Below are 16218 nucleotides of genomic sequence, written 5' to 3'. Positions count from 1 at the left end.
TTTAAGTCATTGGTTTCTTGCTACTTTCTTTTTTCTTTAACACAGAGCCCATTTCCAACAACTGTTTATAGCAATGAACAATGGAATGATGCTCTAGGAATTCCTGCTGCTTTTAACATTCAAATTGACTTTTCTTTCTATAAAACCGAGATTCGATTGGTTAAAATAATAATAATAATAATAATAATAATAATAATAATAATAATAATAATAATAATAATAATAATAATAATAATAATAATTATTATTATTATTATTATTATTATTATTATTATTATTATTATTATTATTATTATTATTATTATTATTATTATTATTATTATTATTATTATTATTATTATTCCGTCTTCAGCCTAGTAAGTTCGAGGATTTTAAAACATGGGCGAGAAATGTGGATAAGTAAAAAATGGTTAAAAGAATTTAAAAAATGCGAAGTACAAACCTTCTTGTCGGAAATGTCTAGTATTAATGGCCACTCACTTATCACTGTTGTTTACTGCTTTTTAATATCTTGCAGACGGCGGAAATAAGTAGTAAACAGACTGTTTCAAATCGCATTTATGTCTCTATTTAAATTGAGTGTAGGTTTCTCTTTATGAATGTAATAGGCTTCTTTAATATTTCGTTCGGTTGTTGCTTGTACATTCTCTACCAAACATAAATTAGCAATGTTATGGTTATTGTCGTTAAGATGCGCTGCCAATTCAGATAACGGTTTTAAATTACGAGATTTAGATGTGCGGATATCCTCAGGTGTTCTAGTAGCAATATTCTTTTTTGTTTGACCTATATATATTTTGTCACATTGACATTTAACACGATAAACGCCACTCTTTGTTGAGGATCAGTGAAAAAATGCTTTAAAATTAGTTATGTATTTTTCTATGGATTTAGGAGGAACTTCTGAAACCTTAATGTTATATTTTTGCAGTATCTGAAGTATAGAATCAAATTTTCATGCTACATTAATCATTTCCCAATTAAACAGGCATTTTTTTCTTTTGAGAAAGTGTACAAATCTATGTTGACTTAGGATCTTTCTTTCTTTTCCTGTTTTTCGGGGGTGGATCCCTCCCTTGGTTGAGCTCCTGACTCTCCAGCATGTCATTTTATTCAGCTGTGATGTGATCTAACGATGTCTCATCTTCGGACAATATTGTAGCCTCTATATACTGTCGTCTTTCTAGCGTCATGATAAAAAATCTTGATAAGACTATACTTCAGTATCAGTTTCATCTCAATAGATGGCGTGGTTACCATACACTATCAATTTTTAGATTTACAAAGAGAAATTTTTCTCGAAAACTACGCATGAGAATTTTCTCACCCATATCATTTTGTTAAACTCAATGAGGTCTTATCAATTGGTATCTGTCTCATCTTTGGACTTTTTTTTTCTATTCGTTATACGCTAATATTTTAGTAATAGTAGCTACCAGCAGAATGCTTTTTCTTCAGATGGGGAGAATACGTTTCATTTTGAACATAAAGGGCTGAATTTAGATTTAAACGGCATCGAAAGTGTCACTGTTCGTCTCAGCGAGCCCGTAAACTATGGATTCGACACGATATCTTATTTTCGATATATATCCCCCTCCCCCAAATTGCGGGACTGAACTTGGTTTTAAACGGCATCGGAAGTGTCACTATTCATCTCGGCAACCCCAAAAATTGTAAATACGACACTAATATTGTTCAGCCGGCGGGAGCTCATGTGGTTCGGATTCCACGTTAATCAATAGGTCCACGTCTCATATAGCCTCACTGCAGAAAGGGACGTTAAACTCAAAATCAACTTAACTAACATCGTTCATTTTCGATCATTTTTAAATATCTCTCCCCCTTCCGTACGTTGCACCGTCAAAGTGAAATGATAAAAACCACCCCAGTCCCGAATCTCATCTATGTTGAAAATTTGATGGAGATTGGTTGTGTGGTTCAAGAATTAAGTCACAAACATACCGACTTTCATTTATATATATATATATTTATTTATCTGGACACTGTGTATCGCTATGCATTTTTTTCTTCTGTTTGTGCAGTTTTATTATGAAGTTTATTCTTAATGTTAAAATATTACATATGTCCTCTTTGTTGACTAAATATTCACTGTTAAGAAGACAGTTATTCACAACTTTGACATAATTATCTTGTGTCATAGGAATGCTTGTACCTAAATTTAACTAAGATTCATTCATTCATTTTCTGTATCATTTTTAGGTATATTCAGAGATTACTCAGCGTTGATGACTTGTGATTTTATGCCAGAACTGTAGAAAGGGTACGAGGTATGGAGTTACTCAAACAATGTTCAGAGGTGTTGGATAACAATAGAGGGGAATCCGTGTTATTGTTGTCTTGTTCTATACTAGTTTCTCTCTTTCTGTGTTACGTCTGATAACTGAGGCAAAAAAAGGCTACTTCAGTGATTTCGAATGCTTTCTGATAATGTTGTATGTCTCTGAAAATTCTTTCATTACCTTGTACCTGACTGCAGTTCTATTTTTAATCACTGGTCATTGATAATATTGCTATTCTGGACGATATTGATTTTGTTATGTGATAATAATTTTCAGTAGATTATGTATTAATTATCAATGGCTTTGTGTGCATGGAAATGAATGTGATGAGTATGCATTTGTAAAGAGATGTTTAATTCTTTTCATTGTATCTAATATCTATAAATGACATATACTTACCCAGAAATACGTTAAATCAAAACGAATCTGCAACATATCTGGAAAATCAGGGATAAACCGACTAGATCATCATTCGTGACTCCCGTGACGTTAGCACGAAGAACCATTATTAATGTTTACTGCCATATCCCCTCTGATGAAATATTTTCTTTTTTTCTCTCTCTCTCTTGTTTCTTGTAAGTTAAATTTTTCTATATAAAGTGGACAATTAGAGAATAGCTTAACTGCATTAAAATAAATCAGAATGTGTACAACTTATTGAAGACTATTCCGAAAAAAGATGAAATAAAATATTTAGTTCTAAGTCCCTGCTTATGCCCCTTAGAGTAAAGGGATGGATGATTAAATAAAGTAAATAGACTGAGAATGTAGGAGAAAACGGGGGGACCTCGAAAACCCAGTGTAGACACTGTTGCTCGCCATATATTCACATGGTGTGTAATGAAAATCAGAAATCTTTCGCACCAGAGCCCATTAGGAAAACTTCTGAATCCTCTCAGTCTATTCTGAAGTTACTGTAGAATGAAATGTTCTGTAATAGACATTACTTTTGACCAACGTACTATCTGCATAGCAATTAGCCAGTTATAACAAACTCATACCGTATAGTTTCTGACTGCTTTGGATTAATTTAAACAGCAGGTTAACATAAACACTTACACTTGCACTCTTTTAATTGTAGCTGAATAAATTAATAGTCCGTACTATTAACTCTTATGAGTCTGTTATAGTTTTCCTTTACAACGTTATTTAATTAAGTTGTAATATAATAAAACTGGTAATGTGGTCACAAAAATTTTCTGAAGGATTTTTGAAGTGAAAAATCAAGAAAACCAAGATGCAAATTTCGGAAACTGAAGGAAAACGAAATGCTGAACTTCATATCAGTTCTGTTAAAGATCAGAAAAAAATTTCAGGTGTGAAATTGCATTTTTTCATTGATGCTTGCAGCTACGATTTGCAGTATTACTAACACTAGGAAGCGTTAATCAGGAAAATATGCTGCTTCGACTGTTAGGAATAATAGAGTTACATCTTTACGTGTAATGGGTTAGGTAGGCATTTTCCTTTATATACTGATGATACCTCTCACCCGGTACATAGTTACTCCTAGCCGATAATATATTCTGCGTTATGGACCGAAGTCCATCTACTCAGTTGTACCTACTTGTGGAGGAAATCCCTAGCATGTAGAAGTATTACCGACATCTCTAGTGTCAGCACTGGAACGTTAAGGCAAGCTCACATTCCCCTTTTGGTAGCAGTAGGTGTACCTGTACCGCAAGATACCGAATTCCATGGTTTGACCGTAACCTAGGAGAGTCCAATCCATGATCTAGGAACCACTTGGAAGCCAGAGTGGGACTACAATTTCGGCTTTACCTACCTCAGAGTATGGCTGAGATACCCACGTGCACTACTGGAGCCAGTGACTCATGTAATCCATCCATTTGGGAGTGGGACGAACCTCTTCCCATGACCTGGTCTCTCTTCACATTTGACTCACCTTACTTTATAAGAAATATAGATGTTACCAATTAATTGTTTCACTATACAGAATACAACAGAATAGAAAGAACAACAATTTTCTAGTGATTGATTAATGCTGAGTTTTCTTGGGGGACGCCTTTCAGGAAGATGCTGATATATGTTCATGTTTGTTTTCTTTCAGATATTGAGGAATTGTTTCAGGAGTTGTCTTTATTTCGTAGTATTATGAAAAACTGAATGTGTAAAATTCTTGAATCAAAGCGCTTAATTCGAAAAACTAGCTAAGTTTCTTAACACATGGCATATAATTTCTTCAGGGTTCCCACCAACCTGGAAAATCTAGAAAACCTGGAAAAATCAGGGACTTCTAAGTAGGAATTTTTGCTTCTCGGAACCTATTCATTTTTTGCTTTACCCGGCTATTTGATAGGGATGTTTTATGAAATAATTAAGTTGTTTTGCAGAACTTCTCTTCCGGTACACACACTATATTCATAGTAGAAGAGGACCCTCCCCCCCTGATCGAGAAAAATATAGTTGCTTTCTTATATGTAGGTTTGAAAGTTTGTCAGTCGTGACGTTGAAAAATCAGAGAATTCGTGCTTGCCAAATAAGTAGGAACCTTGTTCTACACGTAAGGTTAATTCGAGAAGTTTCTCGATAGGTGTTATATTTAATTGTAAGGACAGCCAGAGAGAGACAGAATATTTTTTTTAAAGATTTTTTAAAGTGCTCTCGTGTTTTTAGTTTCTGCTCGTCCCGTAGCTTCATGTACTATAGCATTGTAGCTTTGAGCTCTGCATTAAGATGTTCCTCTTTCCTTGCCAAGTTTTTATTTGTTTATTCAGGGTGTGTTTTTTTCTGAGTTTTAATTGATTTGACCTCAATTTGGTGGGCACATGCTCCAGTGTAAGAAAAATTCATCGTAAACTCCTTAAAAATACTACTCTCATATATTTATTTCCGATTGAAAAATGGTATTTTTCCTACTACTACTAAAATTTCGTAATAAAATGTAGTACAGTTTGAATCTCTATCATCATCTCTAGTATCCTGCGATCGTTGACTGATCACTTACCTCAGATTATAAGTTTCATACTCTATGGTATTCCAGTGATGTATTCGTTTTCCACTGATCCATTCGTCGTGATAAGAATTATCTGCTTTAATCCCGATTTTTAGTTGGTAACTTCACCTTCCCCCCCCCCCTTCGTTTTCATTCATTGGAAGAGGGAGGGAGGGTGTGCACGGTGGCTTGTGGTAGAGCGCTTACCTCTGGTGCGTGGGGTCCCTGGTTGAATCTCCTACCAAATAAGTTTGTGGTGGACAACATCGGTTCCGTGGGGTTTTTTTTTTCGGAGTACTTCCGTATCTTTTTACATTCTTGTTCAAACAATTCTTCCATCACCATTCACTTGCCTTAGTCTTCCATCTTCCTTAGCCTAAAGAGCATAATCGTGGGACGTTAAACTGAAAGATTTCATTTTATTTTCATTTTCTATTCCACCATATCCTGAACCGTCATGTTTTTTCTCAAACAATGGTCTATTCAGTTTTTTTCTATCTGTTTTTAATGGCCTACAATATTTATCTTTTCTTTTCTACTCTTTCTATTATTTCGTGTCTTTTTTAATGGATTTTGGTTTACCAAAAACTCCTTTATTTATTTATTTATTTATTTATTTATTTATTTATTTATTTATTTATTTATTTATTCATTCATTCATTCATTCATGTATTTCTTTTTTCTTTCTTTCTTTTTTCTTTCTTTCTTTCTTTCTTTCTTTCTTTCTTTCTTTCTTTCTTTCTTTCTCTCTTTCTTTCTCTCTTTCTTTCTTTCTTTCTTTCTTTCTTTCTTTCTTTCCTTTCTTTCTTTCCTTCCTTCCTTCCTTCCTTCCTTCCTTCCTTCCTTCCTTCCTTCCTTCCTTCCTTCCTTCCTTCCTTCCTTCCTTCCTTCCTTCCTTCCTTCCTTCCTTCCTTCCTTCCTTCCTTCCTTCCTTCCTTCCTTCCTTCCTTCCTTCCTTCCTTCCTTCCTTCCTTCCTTCCTTCCTTCCTTCCTTCCTTCCTTCCTTCCTTCCTTCCTTCCTTCCTTCCTTCCTTCCTTCCTTCCTTCCTTCCTTCCTTCCTTCCTTCCTTCCTTCCTTCCTTCCTTCCTTCCTTCCTTCCTTCCTTCCTTCCTTCCTTCCTTCCTTCCTTCCTTCCTTCCTTCCTTCCTTCCTTCCTTCCTTCCTTCCTTCCTTCCTTCCTTCCTTCCTTCCTTCCTTCCTTCCTTCCTTCCTTCCTTCCTTCCTTCCTTCCTTCCTTCCTTCCTTCCTTCCTTCCTTCCTTCCTTCCTTCCTTCCTTCCTTCCTTCCTTCCTTCCTTCCTTCCTTCCTTCCTTCCTTCCTTCCTTCCTTCCTTCCTTCCTTCCTTCCTTCCTTCCTTCCTTCCTTCCTTCCTTCCTTCCTTCCTTCCTTCCTTCCTTCCTTCCTTCCTTCCTTCCTCCTTCCTTCCTTCCTTCCTTCCTTCCTTCCTTCCTTCCTTCCTTCCTTCCTTCCTTCCTTCCTTCCTTCCTTCCTTCCTTCCTTCCTTCCTTCCTTCCTTCCTTCCTTCCTTCCTTCCTTCCTTCCTTCCTTCCTTCCTTCCTTCCTTCCTTCCTTCCTTCCTTCCTTCCTTCCTTCCTTCCTTCCTTCCTTCCTTCCTTCCTTCCTTCCTTCCTTCCTTCCTTCCTTCCTTCCTTCCTTCCTTCCTTCCTTCCTTCCTTCCTTCCTTCCTTCCTTCCTTCCTTCCTTCCTTCCTTCCTTCCTTCCTTCCTTTCTTTCTTTCTTTCTTTCTTTCTTTCTTTCTTTCTTTCTTTCTTTCTTTCTTTCTTTCTTTCCTTTCTCCTTTCCTTTCTTCCTTCCTTTCTTTCTTTCTTGCTTTTCTTTTCTTTTCTTTTTTTCGTGTGTCCGTCCGGGAGGGCCACATTCTTAACAACTACTGATCACCATTAATTTTGGCCAGGATATAGAAGATCAAAAGTTAAGAACTGTATTCGTTGATGGATGTGATCCAACTAGTTGATTCCAAAATATCAGTCTTGGGGTCCCGGGTTCGATCCCAGCCCCCGCCAAGTGAACTTTGTGGTGGACAAACACCGTGTGCGTGGGTTTTCTCGGGTCCTCCCGTTTCCTCCCACTTTCTTCATTCCACCCTTTCATTCATCACTCATCATCACCGTCTCCTTTAGCCTAACCGGCATAATCGTGGGACGTAAAACTTAAAGATTTCATTTCAAGATATCAGTTCCCCGTGTATTCCTATGGGAGTAATTATGGGTATCATCCTTGCTTTGTAGACTACGTGCAGTGGTGTTGAGATTAGCGGGTTAATATAATGCTCAGGATACAAAATAATCTGTCCGTGGAATACAACGCTAAAATAAAACTAAATGACTTCCTGTCCGACAAAACTAAAGATTTAAATATTTTTCTGTTTTCGAGTATTCAGTCATCTGAAAGTATACGTCATTCAATTTGACGTAAAATGCTATATTTAAGCCTAGGCTTGGTAAAATTTAAATTCTTAAGGAGTTTGGCTTACTAAAAATCAATCCAAATTTCTGTACATGGCGTGGATTCTGACTTCTACTTGTTTAATAATTTACAATATTGAATTTTTCTTCGCCTTCTTTCTAGTATTTTCTTTCTTTGTATAGTACAACACTCATGTGTAAGTTTCTGTTGGTAATTTAAAGGAAAGTGCAAACAGCAGAAAACAGCTATATTTTATAGGTGACTGCAAAAAGGGTAGATAAATAATCGAATAATTGGAATTTCTTTTTGGTAGTTGTTACGTCTCCGTCTTATAAGAATTCATTATTTTGTTGTTTACTCGGCATCATGAGATATCGATGTTTTAACGTGTACGAGGGCAATTCGGAAAAAAATCTGTTTGCGCATGCGCGAGAAAGAGCGACGCTGTGGCGCTGTGTGCAGTAGTTCAGTAGACAGTGAGCAGTGGCAGAGGAAAGTTGTGTTGCAGTTCACGTGTCCGCTATAACAATTGAAAATGAACGCTCCAATAGAAAAAAAAGTCAAATGTGAAGTGCGTACGGTAATACGATTTTTGAGTGCGAAAAATTTTTCGGCAGCTGCGATTCATCGCTAACTATGTTGTGTTTACGGATGAATTAAGGTATCCAACATGAATAGTGTCAGATGAACGAACTGACGTGCACCATGCGGCAAGAAGTGGGCGCCTATTTGTAGTCAGCAATGAACTCGTGCAGGAAATTCACAAAACTGTTCGTGAAGTCCGTCGGTTCACAAATGATACCACTTCTTGAGGCACATGAAACTTGCTTGCGTCACACCGCTTCGACAATGACAATGCGCTTCACAGTGCTGTTAGCATTCTCAGGCGGGAGATATTTTTTTGCAGAAGGAATTTCAAACCTGTAAAACGTTATGACAAGTGCCTCAATTTGAATGGTGAATATGTTGAAAAGTAATGTAATGTTATATTTTTCTAATGTGTATAATACAAGTTACGTATCTGGGAGTGTATATCACTGATAACCAAACGGCGTTTTATTTTTTATTTATTTATTTTTTTTTCCGAATTGATCTCGTATCAAAGGCGCAAAATGTTATTAGTTTCCTAGAGCAGCCTAGAACTTTTGCCCATCACTGTGTATGATAGAAAAGGTGGCAGTCAAGTAAGATGAAGAAATAGGAAGGCGTGAATGGAATAGTTTACCGTAGACGAAGTTTGCCACTTGTTTGTCCAAACAGCAGTAAGCTAACAGAGGTAGGGAATAGAATAATTGTCCGTAGACAGACCACTTCGGCGAGTGTTTGACATTTTCACTAATTTTATCGTTACATTCAATGATTTGGGAATAATTAGAAGAATAAACTTCATAAATAAGTTAACTCATATACGTTTTGTCACTTTCTTAACTGAGTTTAATATCCACTCATGAGAAGCATACATAACAAGATGTCTATCTCTACACACACCTATTTATTATGTATCCATAGCAACAACTCTTTTTTTCTAATTTACGATTACAAAAGAATAATCTCTTGATATCTCTATGTATCTTTCTTTTCTTTTTACATAATACTGTTCCACTAATTCGCCTCTGATCGCCTTTTTATAAGCTGGCACAGATTGCCAATACTATATACAACAACATAACAACGTTATCGTTGTATAATATAGGCATCATTGGAAGTAAAGATTGTTTTTTTTTTTTTTTCGTTCATTTTATTATTTATATTACTACTTTCATTGTACATTTATATAAAGCTTAGTTATGTTGACTTTGTAGCAGATTCGTTGACATGGGTAACACTTAATATTAAACGTTGTGGGCAACGGAAAGCTTACACATGACACTTGTCATTCAACTCTCTTATGGTACTTTGTTGATACCAAAATTATTTGAGTTTTCTTAACACGTGCATTAAAGACAGATATACTACCTAGAACCAGTTTGGCAGCTCTGGAAGTTAAATGTTCAATTATCGTAAGTTAAAAATTCCGAAGTGGTGACACGAAAGAATAAAAAATAATAAAATAAGTTCGTATGTAAGAATATTGATAAAACATTTGCATTAAAACAAGTTTTGAAAACTACACATTTAGCTTCCATTCAGTAGGCGTGCTTTGAGGGTAAAAGTTGAATAAATTGCCAATGCCAAAATCTAACACCGATATGAGTAAATCAAGCTTTTGTGCATGTTTATTTGTGTATGTATATGTACATGTTCTAACTTGCATGCTTGTGTATATTTCCTTACGAAATATTCTGTAGTTTTCGAAGAAACCTGTTGAAGAGATCAATTTATTTTCTGAAATACACAGTAATACGTGGATTCCATTAGCAACGTTAGTGTCTATGAGATATGACTAGTTAATATCGCTTTGTAATGGATATACCGTCTCATTGTCAGTGCTTCCACAGTAACAGGATGTTTGGCTGTCAACTAATGATTTTAGCACTGTGCTAGAAATGAGGATTCAGTCATACAATGTCGCACTTTTATTTTTTTCTTAATGTAGAAAAAAGCTTGACATTTTCGTTAATATTTTAGGGTTGTTTGGATCTAATTATTATTATTATTATTATTTATTTCGATAATATATTTGAAGTACATTAGTCATACTTAAAAAAAGATTAATTATTACTATCTATTATAATTATAATAATAGACAAATATATGTAGTTGGAGTTGTTATAAAACGTAGAGCAATGTATTTTTCTCTAATTCTGTCACACGAATATAACCTTAAATTAGGAGTTTGATGGTAGGTAAAAGTTGTACAAATATGTTTACCATCTATCTATTAAAATGCTACAACAGCAATTAAAAGCGCCTGAGCTCCAACCTATAACCTTAGTTTTCAAAACTTTCATTTACTTCTTCTTCAAAGTTCTCAGCGTTCGTGACTGGATACCAATTAGTAATGCAACGCATTGAACTGGATTCGTAATAATCTACGTGATAATACGATTTTTTTTTTTTTTTTTTGTTGTTTTGTTTTCTATGGGACTTATGTCCTACATTTTAAAATAAAAATATATTAGAAGGAATGACTGATTGTCATGTAGTAACCTTCACTTCACATTTTGTAACTATGCACGATATACGAAAGGTCGTTTCAGGTTTATGATGATGAATTTGGCACATTTACCAGCTTAAGAAATGCCGCGACGCCACCAGCAGTTGTGCTTAATGTGCAAACCCTGTCCTTGCGCTGTAGTGCCGGATCTCTGTTTCCACTTAAGAAGACTGCGTTGAAGACAAAATTTCCATAGGAAGTGTGGGCGGCTATCGACGATCTGATGCTCATTTCTACAATGTAAATCCACAAGAATCCATGAGGGATGCATCTGGCAGTTTCAGAGGAGTGTTTGTAAAAGGAATAGCATGAGTTCCTATTTGATGTGTCATTCGCTCAATGTACGTTATCGCTGACTTCGGTGAACGATTGGACGCATTGTTCTGGTGAATGGCAATGCGAGATGTGTCGCCGCCGGTTAGGGATGGAATATCACGACGGTATAGTGGCTCCAAAATATTCGTCTGGTAATAAACTGCATTGATTTTAGCCTTTTCGTCCACTCTGCCTAGTGTAAGTTTGTTATTGTAGCAGTAACCACTAACAGCCATAACAACCGCATGGAAAGCTTTCCGCACATTCATGTACCTAGTCAGAAAGACTGTGAAGTCACGGAGCGATAGAAGATGACTGTTTCTATCACGTGCCCACAGATATAGCCATATCTTGTCCAGAGTCACCAGGACTACAAACTTTCACACGTATCTCTTTCAAGATGGCGTTCGTACAGCTTTCGGCTGCTCGTCATCCTCTCCATGATACGTAAGAGACCGAGAATATGAACTCGAGCCTTATGGTTCTATACCAGACTGTCTTTGTGGAATGTTGTACTACCTTTGTAATTGTGTTGAGATTGAATTCTCACGTCACGGCAAGGAACTCAGTTTTTGCACCACACCGGGGGTACACCTGAGCCTGACATCTGCGATGCCCAATAGTGGAAATCCCAGTAACAGCAGAGTTGCTAGTTTTGTTGTGATTCAACAAAGTGTTGATCCCATTCTGTGAGACATGGAAACTTTTTTTTTTTTTTTTTTTTGTCATATACTGTTTACTTGCTTGGTTATAAGTATAGCCAATATCGTAAAGAGGGCAAATGTAGCCCTCACAAAAGACTATAAATTTACGAGCCATATGACCACTCATACACACAACAGCCTTCCTCCCCGCAAATCAACACACAGAACTTTCGTACTATCCGTAATAACATCTTAGGCTTATTCGCACATGCTATTGGGAGGCCCGGGTTCGATTCCCGGCGGGAGCTCATGTGGTTCGGATTCCACGTTAATCAGTAGGTCCACGTCTCATATAGCCTCGCTGCTGAACGGGACGTTAAACTCAAAATCAACTCAACTCAACTCGCACATGCTATTACCCAGCGATTGAATTTGTTACTATAAGCCTGAAACGATCGTCTGTGTAACATTAAGTATAATAGCATTATTGCACAGAAAGATAGTAGTTTAAGAATAATAATAATTAAAAAAAAAATACATATGCTTTGATTCAGCAAAGCGAATCCATATAAAAATACTCATTTTCCTAAACCATAAAACCTAAAATCTTGAAAATTGATCAGAGGAAAAATTGTGGTCGATGTAAATGCTGCGAAACAGATGGACAATAATAAGATAGTTCGTTTATTTATAATAATGTACATTTTCATTCTTTAAATTATTTCTTTTATGCAGGTTACGTTTAGGACTTCTTAATGAGCAAATGAAGGACTCAGAAATGGGCACCATGGGAGATGACACTTTCAATGAAGTAGTTAGGGATTTTTCTCAGTTAGCGTACACCAATCCTGATCGTCTGTACAGGAAAAGTGAGAAGTTCGACGAAGACAAATGAAACTCAATGTTCTGTGTTTGCTGGAGATGGAAGAAATGATCGTATTATTATGTCACCCTGTCTCATATCAAAGAAATACAGATGATCTGTATTATGCCAGCTGTGAAAACTAGGTCTCATATTTGATAATGTAGAATGTAAAGTTGTTATCTTGATGTGTGCCTTCTAAACATAGTGATGTAGAGGTCATTGTAGTTACTCTTAAACGATGATATTTCCGCAGTAATTTGCTCATTGAAGGTAAATTTTATATTAGAAAGGTATAATATACCTTTAAATATTTTAGAGTGGCATTTACATGCTAATTTTCTTATGTAAGAGAGAAACTTAAAAACTTTTATCAGAAAACAGTATATATAATATATATATCTGCGTAATGAATTTTATATATGTAAGTATAGGAAAAGAAAAAAAGTTGAAATTGTGTGTATATATGTAAAGCCTTTCACATTGTACATAGAAAATTTGCACTTTATGCCAAAGTTGTTTTTCTCTGATAAATTTACATATGAATTGGATACCGAATTATAGAAAATAAGTAAAAGAAAGTTATTATAACGCATTGTTTTTTAGTATCTGCTGTTTTTAGAAAAATAAATCATGCTGTAATTGTTAGATATGTAAAGATCTGTTACTATGTGTTCTATAATACTATATTCTATGAATACTCAGTGCTTCTCAACTCCACATATATATATATATTTTATTATTTAGACTTGGACATTACATGTGATATTTTGTGTGTACATATATATATCTTGAAGAGAACATTCCTTAATATACATCTATTCAATTTTACCCATACCTACAGTAGTACGTCACAATTTTTGTGGTTTCTAGAAAGAAATTTATGTGTATATAAATATATATATATATAAAAATCCTTTATATATATTTTTCACTCTGTAATGTATAACATGCTTTAATCGTTGAAACGCCTAAACGTATGTAGAGAATATATTTTAAACAAAAATAGATAAATTTTAATGACAAGAATTTAGTCAGACTGTACCATTAGATAGTTTTAGTTTATTAGTTCTGTTTTTTTAACTGCAATAGATACAATAATATGAATAAATGTGTTAATTCTCTAGGATTCAGCCTTTATTGTTTGTAAAGCATTAAAAGATATATAAGTAAAAATTAGTAGTAAGGTATTTTCTAGTTTTGTTTTATGATTATGTATTTTTTGAAGAGAAAATTCACATCTGTACCTTTTGCATCCTTTAGTATGTATATTTCCTATAGTTTTATGTTAAATAAAGTAAACGTACTTTATTCAACTATACATAATGGTTGATGCAAAGTGATGCCTCCAATTCAATGTATAAGATGTTGATATTGTAATGAACAAAATACGTAATATTTCGAACATTTATGTTCGTAAATGGTGGACATTTTCTAAGAATTCTTTCGTCATTTCTGTTGGACTAAATGCATCTTGTATATATATATCTTTAATCTAAAATATTTTAAATAATCGGCAAAGAATCTAAATGTACTCTGTAACTCAACTATGGCAAAGAAAACATCAATATAGTAAAAATAAAATAAAATAAAAGCCAAGGACTATGGTTGGTTTGATTTCTTTTTGATGTTTGGGGGTCGCGGTGGCTCAGTGGTAGAGCGTTCACCTGTGATGCATGAGGTCCGTGGTTCGATCCCAGCTCCTTTTGTGATGGACAAACACCGTATGCGTGTTTTTTTCTCGGGGTTCTCCTGTTCCCTCCTACTTTCTTCATTCCACCATTTCATTCATTTCTCATCATCACCATCTCCTTTAGCCTACCCGGCATAGCCCTAGGACGTAAAACGGAAAAAATTCATTTCATTTTTTTATTTTTGGTTTTTTGCGTCCTTCATTTTCAGCATTGTACGTACAACTTACGTTGAATCCCAACTACATAAGCTTCCACTGAGAAAGAACTCGGGTCTTCCGCGCCTAAGGCATTCACTCTAACTAAATAGCTGCGAGAGAGCCCTGACTTACGGAACCTGTGGCGTGGCTCTGTAGTCCAGCTTTATTAGAATAGAGATTTGTTTGAAGCCTAAGTAAATAGTAGGTCTCAATCACTCCGAAACTTGAATCTCAACACCTTACATAAACTAAACTCTCGTCAGTAAAACGCTTAACTTGTGGCGAGTAATCAGCACTTTGAATCCAAATGCTATTATTTCTGACTTTTTATACTGGAATTGGCTATCTTTTAATTCAGGTAGCTCCTTCAGTTGTTTCGTGATGTTGGGACAACACCGAATATATTTTTGTTTCATTTTTCGGGATTGAACCCACAGGAACTTGTGAAAGCTGAAGACATGCATATTAACCAATCAGCTACACGAGATCTTACACATAGACATATTCACTTTAGATTTAAATCTGAAAAGATTTTAGAAAGGGTCTAAACTCTGAATGACAGGTTTCTATACATATCTGCTGTGAACGCTTATTACCTATACGCCATTTTTGATTTCTCTGCATCGCTCAGTTTGTCTTAAATCGTATTACAAATTGAATGATTACTTCTTGTCAACTGAAGCAAAACAAAGGATGCCAGAATTACATCGTTACACATGACATACATTGTAGGGTCGGAGGCATTACTTTTCATTCAACCCACATATATTTAGTTTTTTGTCTGTCAAGTTGTTTGTGGTTTGTATTTCAATAGGAAAAGAAACAGGGTCGTAATATAAAATATTTATCATATTTCAAAGCAAACGAAAGTTGCTTCCACTAATAAATAAAGAAAGTAAAATTAAAAAGAAATTCATATAAAGATTGCTATGAGAAGACTGAAATATTCTAAAATATAAATATTCTTCCTTGAAACAAGTTGTACGTAATTGTTAAGGACTATGAAATACAATTCTCACGTTGACTCATGTAGACACAAGGGAAAGACACTGGAAGCCCAGTTACATTGTTTTAATAAATCTATTGAAAGAATATTTTCGCTCTTTCTTGTGTCAAACATTATGGTAATGACCTATTAAAACACTTCCTTTGTATGATATCGATAATTGTATGTGATTCATCCATAAATACAGCGTATCTGTCTATTAATTATACAAATGTAACCTTTAATCGTGAAGTAAGTGTCAGAAATATTTGATACAGCACAGAAACTAGCATGTCAAATTTTGTCATGTAGTGTGAGTTTCAGACACGGTCACTGAATGACACGCACATGTGTATTGCCATCATAAAGTCGTACAGGCTATGGAGCATGCACAGTATTGTTTGTGGTTTTATGAATCCCGTTCGGAAAAAGTTTAGGGCACATTATCACAAAGAACCATCCCAAAGAGACTGTTATTGCACGATACAATCGTTTTATCGATACCGGTTTTGTAGCACACAGGACGTCGGGTCAGGATAGTCTTGCAGTTTCTGAAGAGAAGGTAGAAAAGGGCAGAAGACCTTTCTGCATTGTCCACGAAAATCAACTAAATGTGCCAGTTTTCAGTTTCACATTCCTAAAGCTACAATATGGAAGGTATTGTATAAGTGGCTGAAATTTAAACCATACAAGTTGTAACTTTTGCAGGCTTTGAGTGATAGTGACAAAGATGATCGACC

At 35.3% G+C, this 16218-nt stretch overlaps 1 protein-coding gene across 4 annotated transcripts in view; it reads left to right on the top strand.

Moving 5' to 3' along the window:
• The window catches only part of LOC145671040 (arf-GAP with coiled-coil, ANK repeat and PH domain-containing protein 2-like), a 72512-nt gene extending 56925 nt beyond the window's left edge, over positions 1–15587 (top strand). For 3 of the 4 annotated variants that reach the window (XM_081739715.1, XM_081739714.1, XM_081739717.1), the window contains one exon: positions 12476–15587. In XM_081739715.1, coding sequence (XP_081595841.1) covers positions 12476–12635 — 160 coding nt within the window. In that variant the 3' untranslated portion in view covers positions 12636–15587. Of the gene's footprint in view, positions 1–2220; positions 2289–12475 lie in introns of all 4 variants that reach the window. The other variant, XM_081739718.1, reaches the window with a different exon arrangement.
• Positions 15588–16218: the final 631 nt, after the last annotated feature.

Source organism: Thermobia domestica, chromosome 15 (genome assembly GCF_964235325.1).
Source record: "Thermobia domestica chromosome 15, izTheDome1.hap1.1, whole genome shotgun sequence".
NCBI classification, from domain to species: domain Eukaryota; kingdom Metazoa; phylum Arthropoda; class Insecta; order Zygentoma; family Lepismatidae; genus Thermobia; species Thermobia domestica.
Note: the sequence above shows the minus strand (reverse complement) of the source record. Positions and strands in the feature narration are given on the sequence as shown.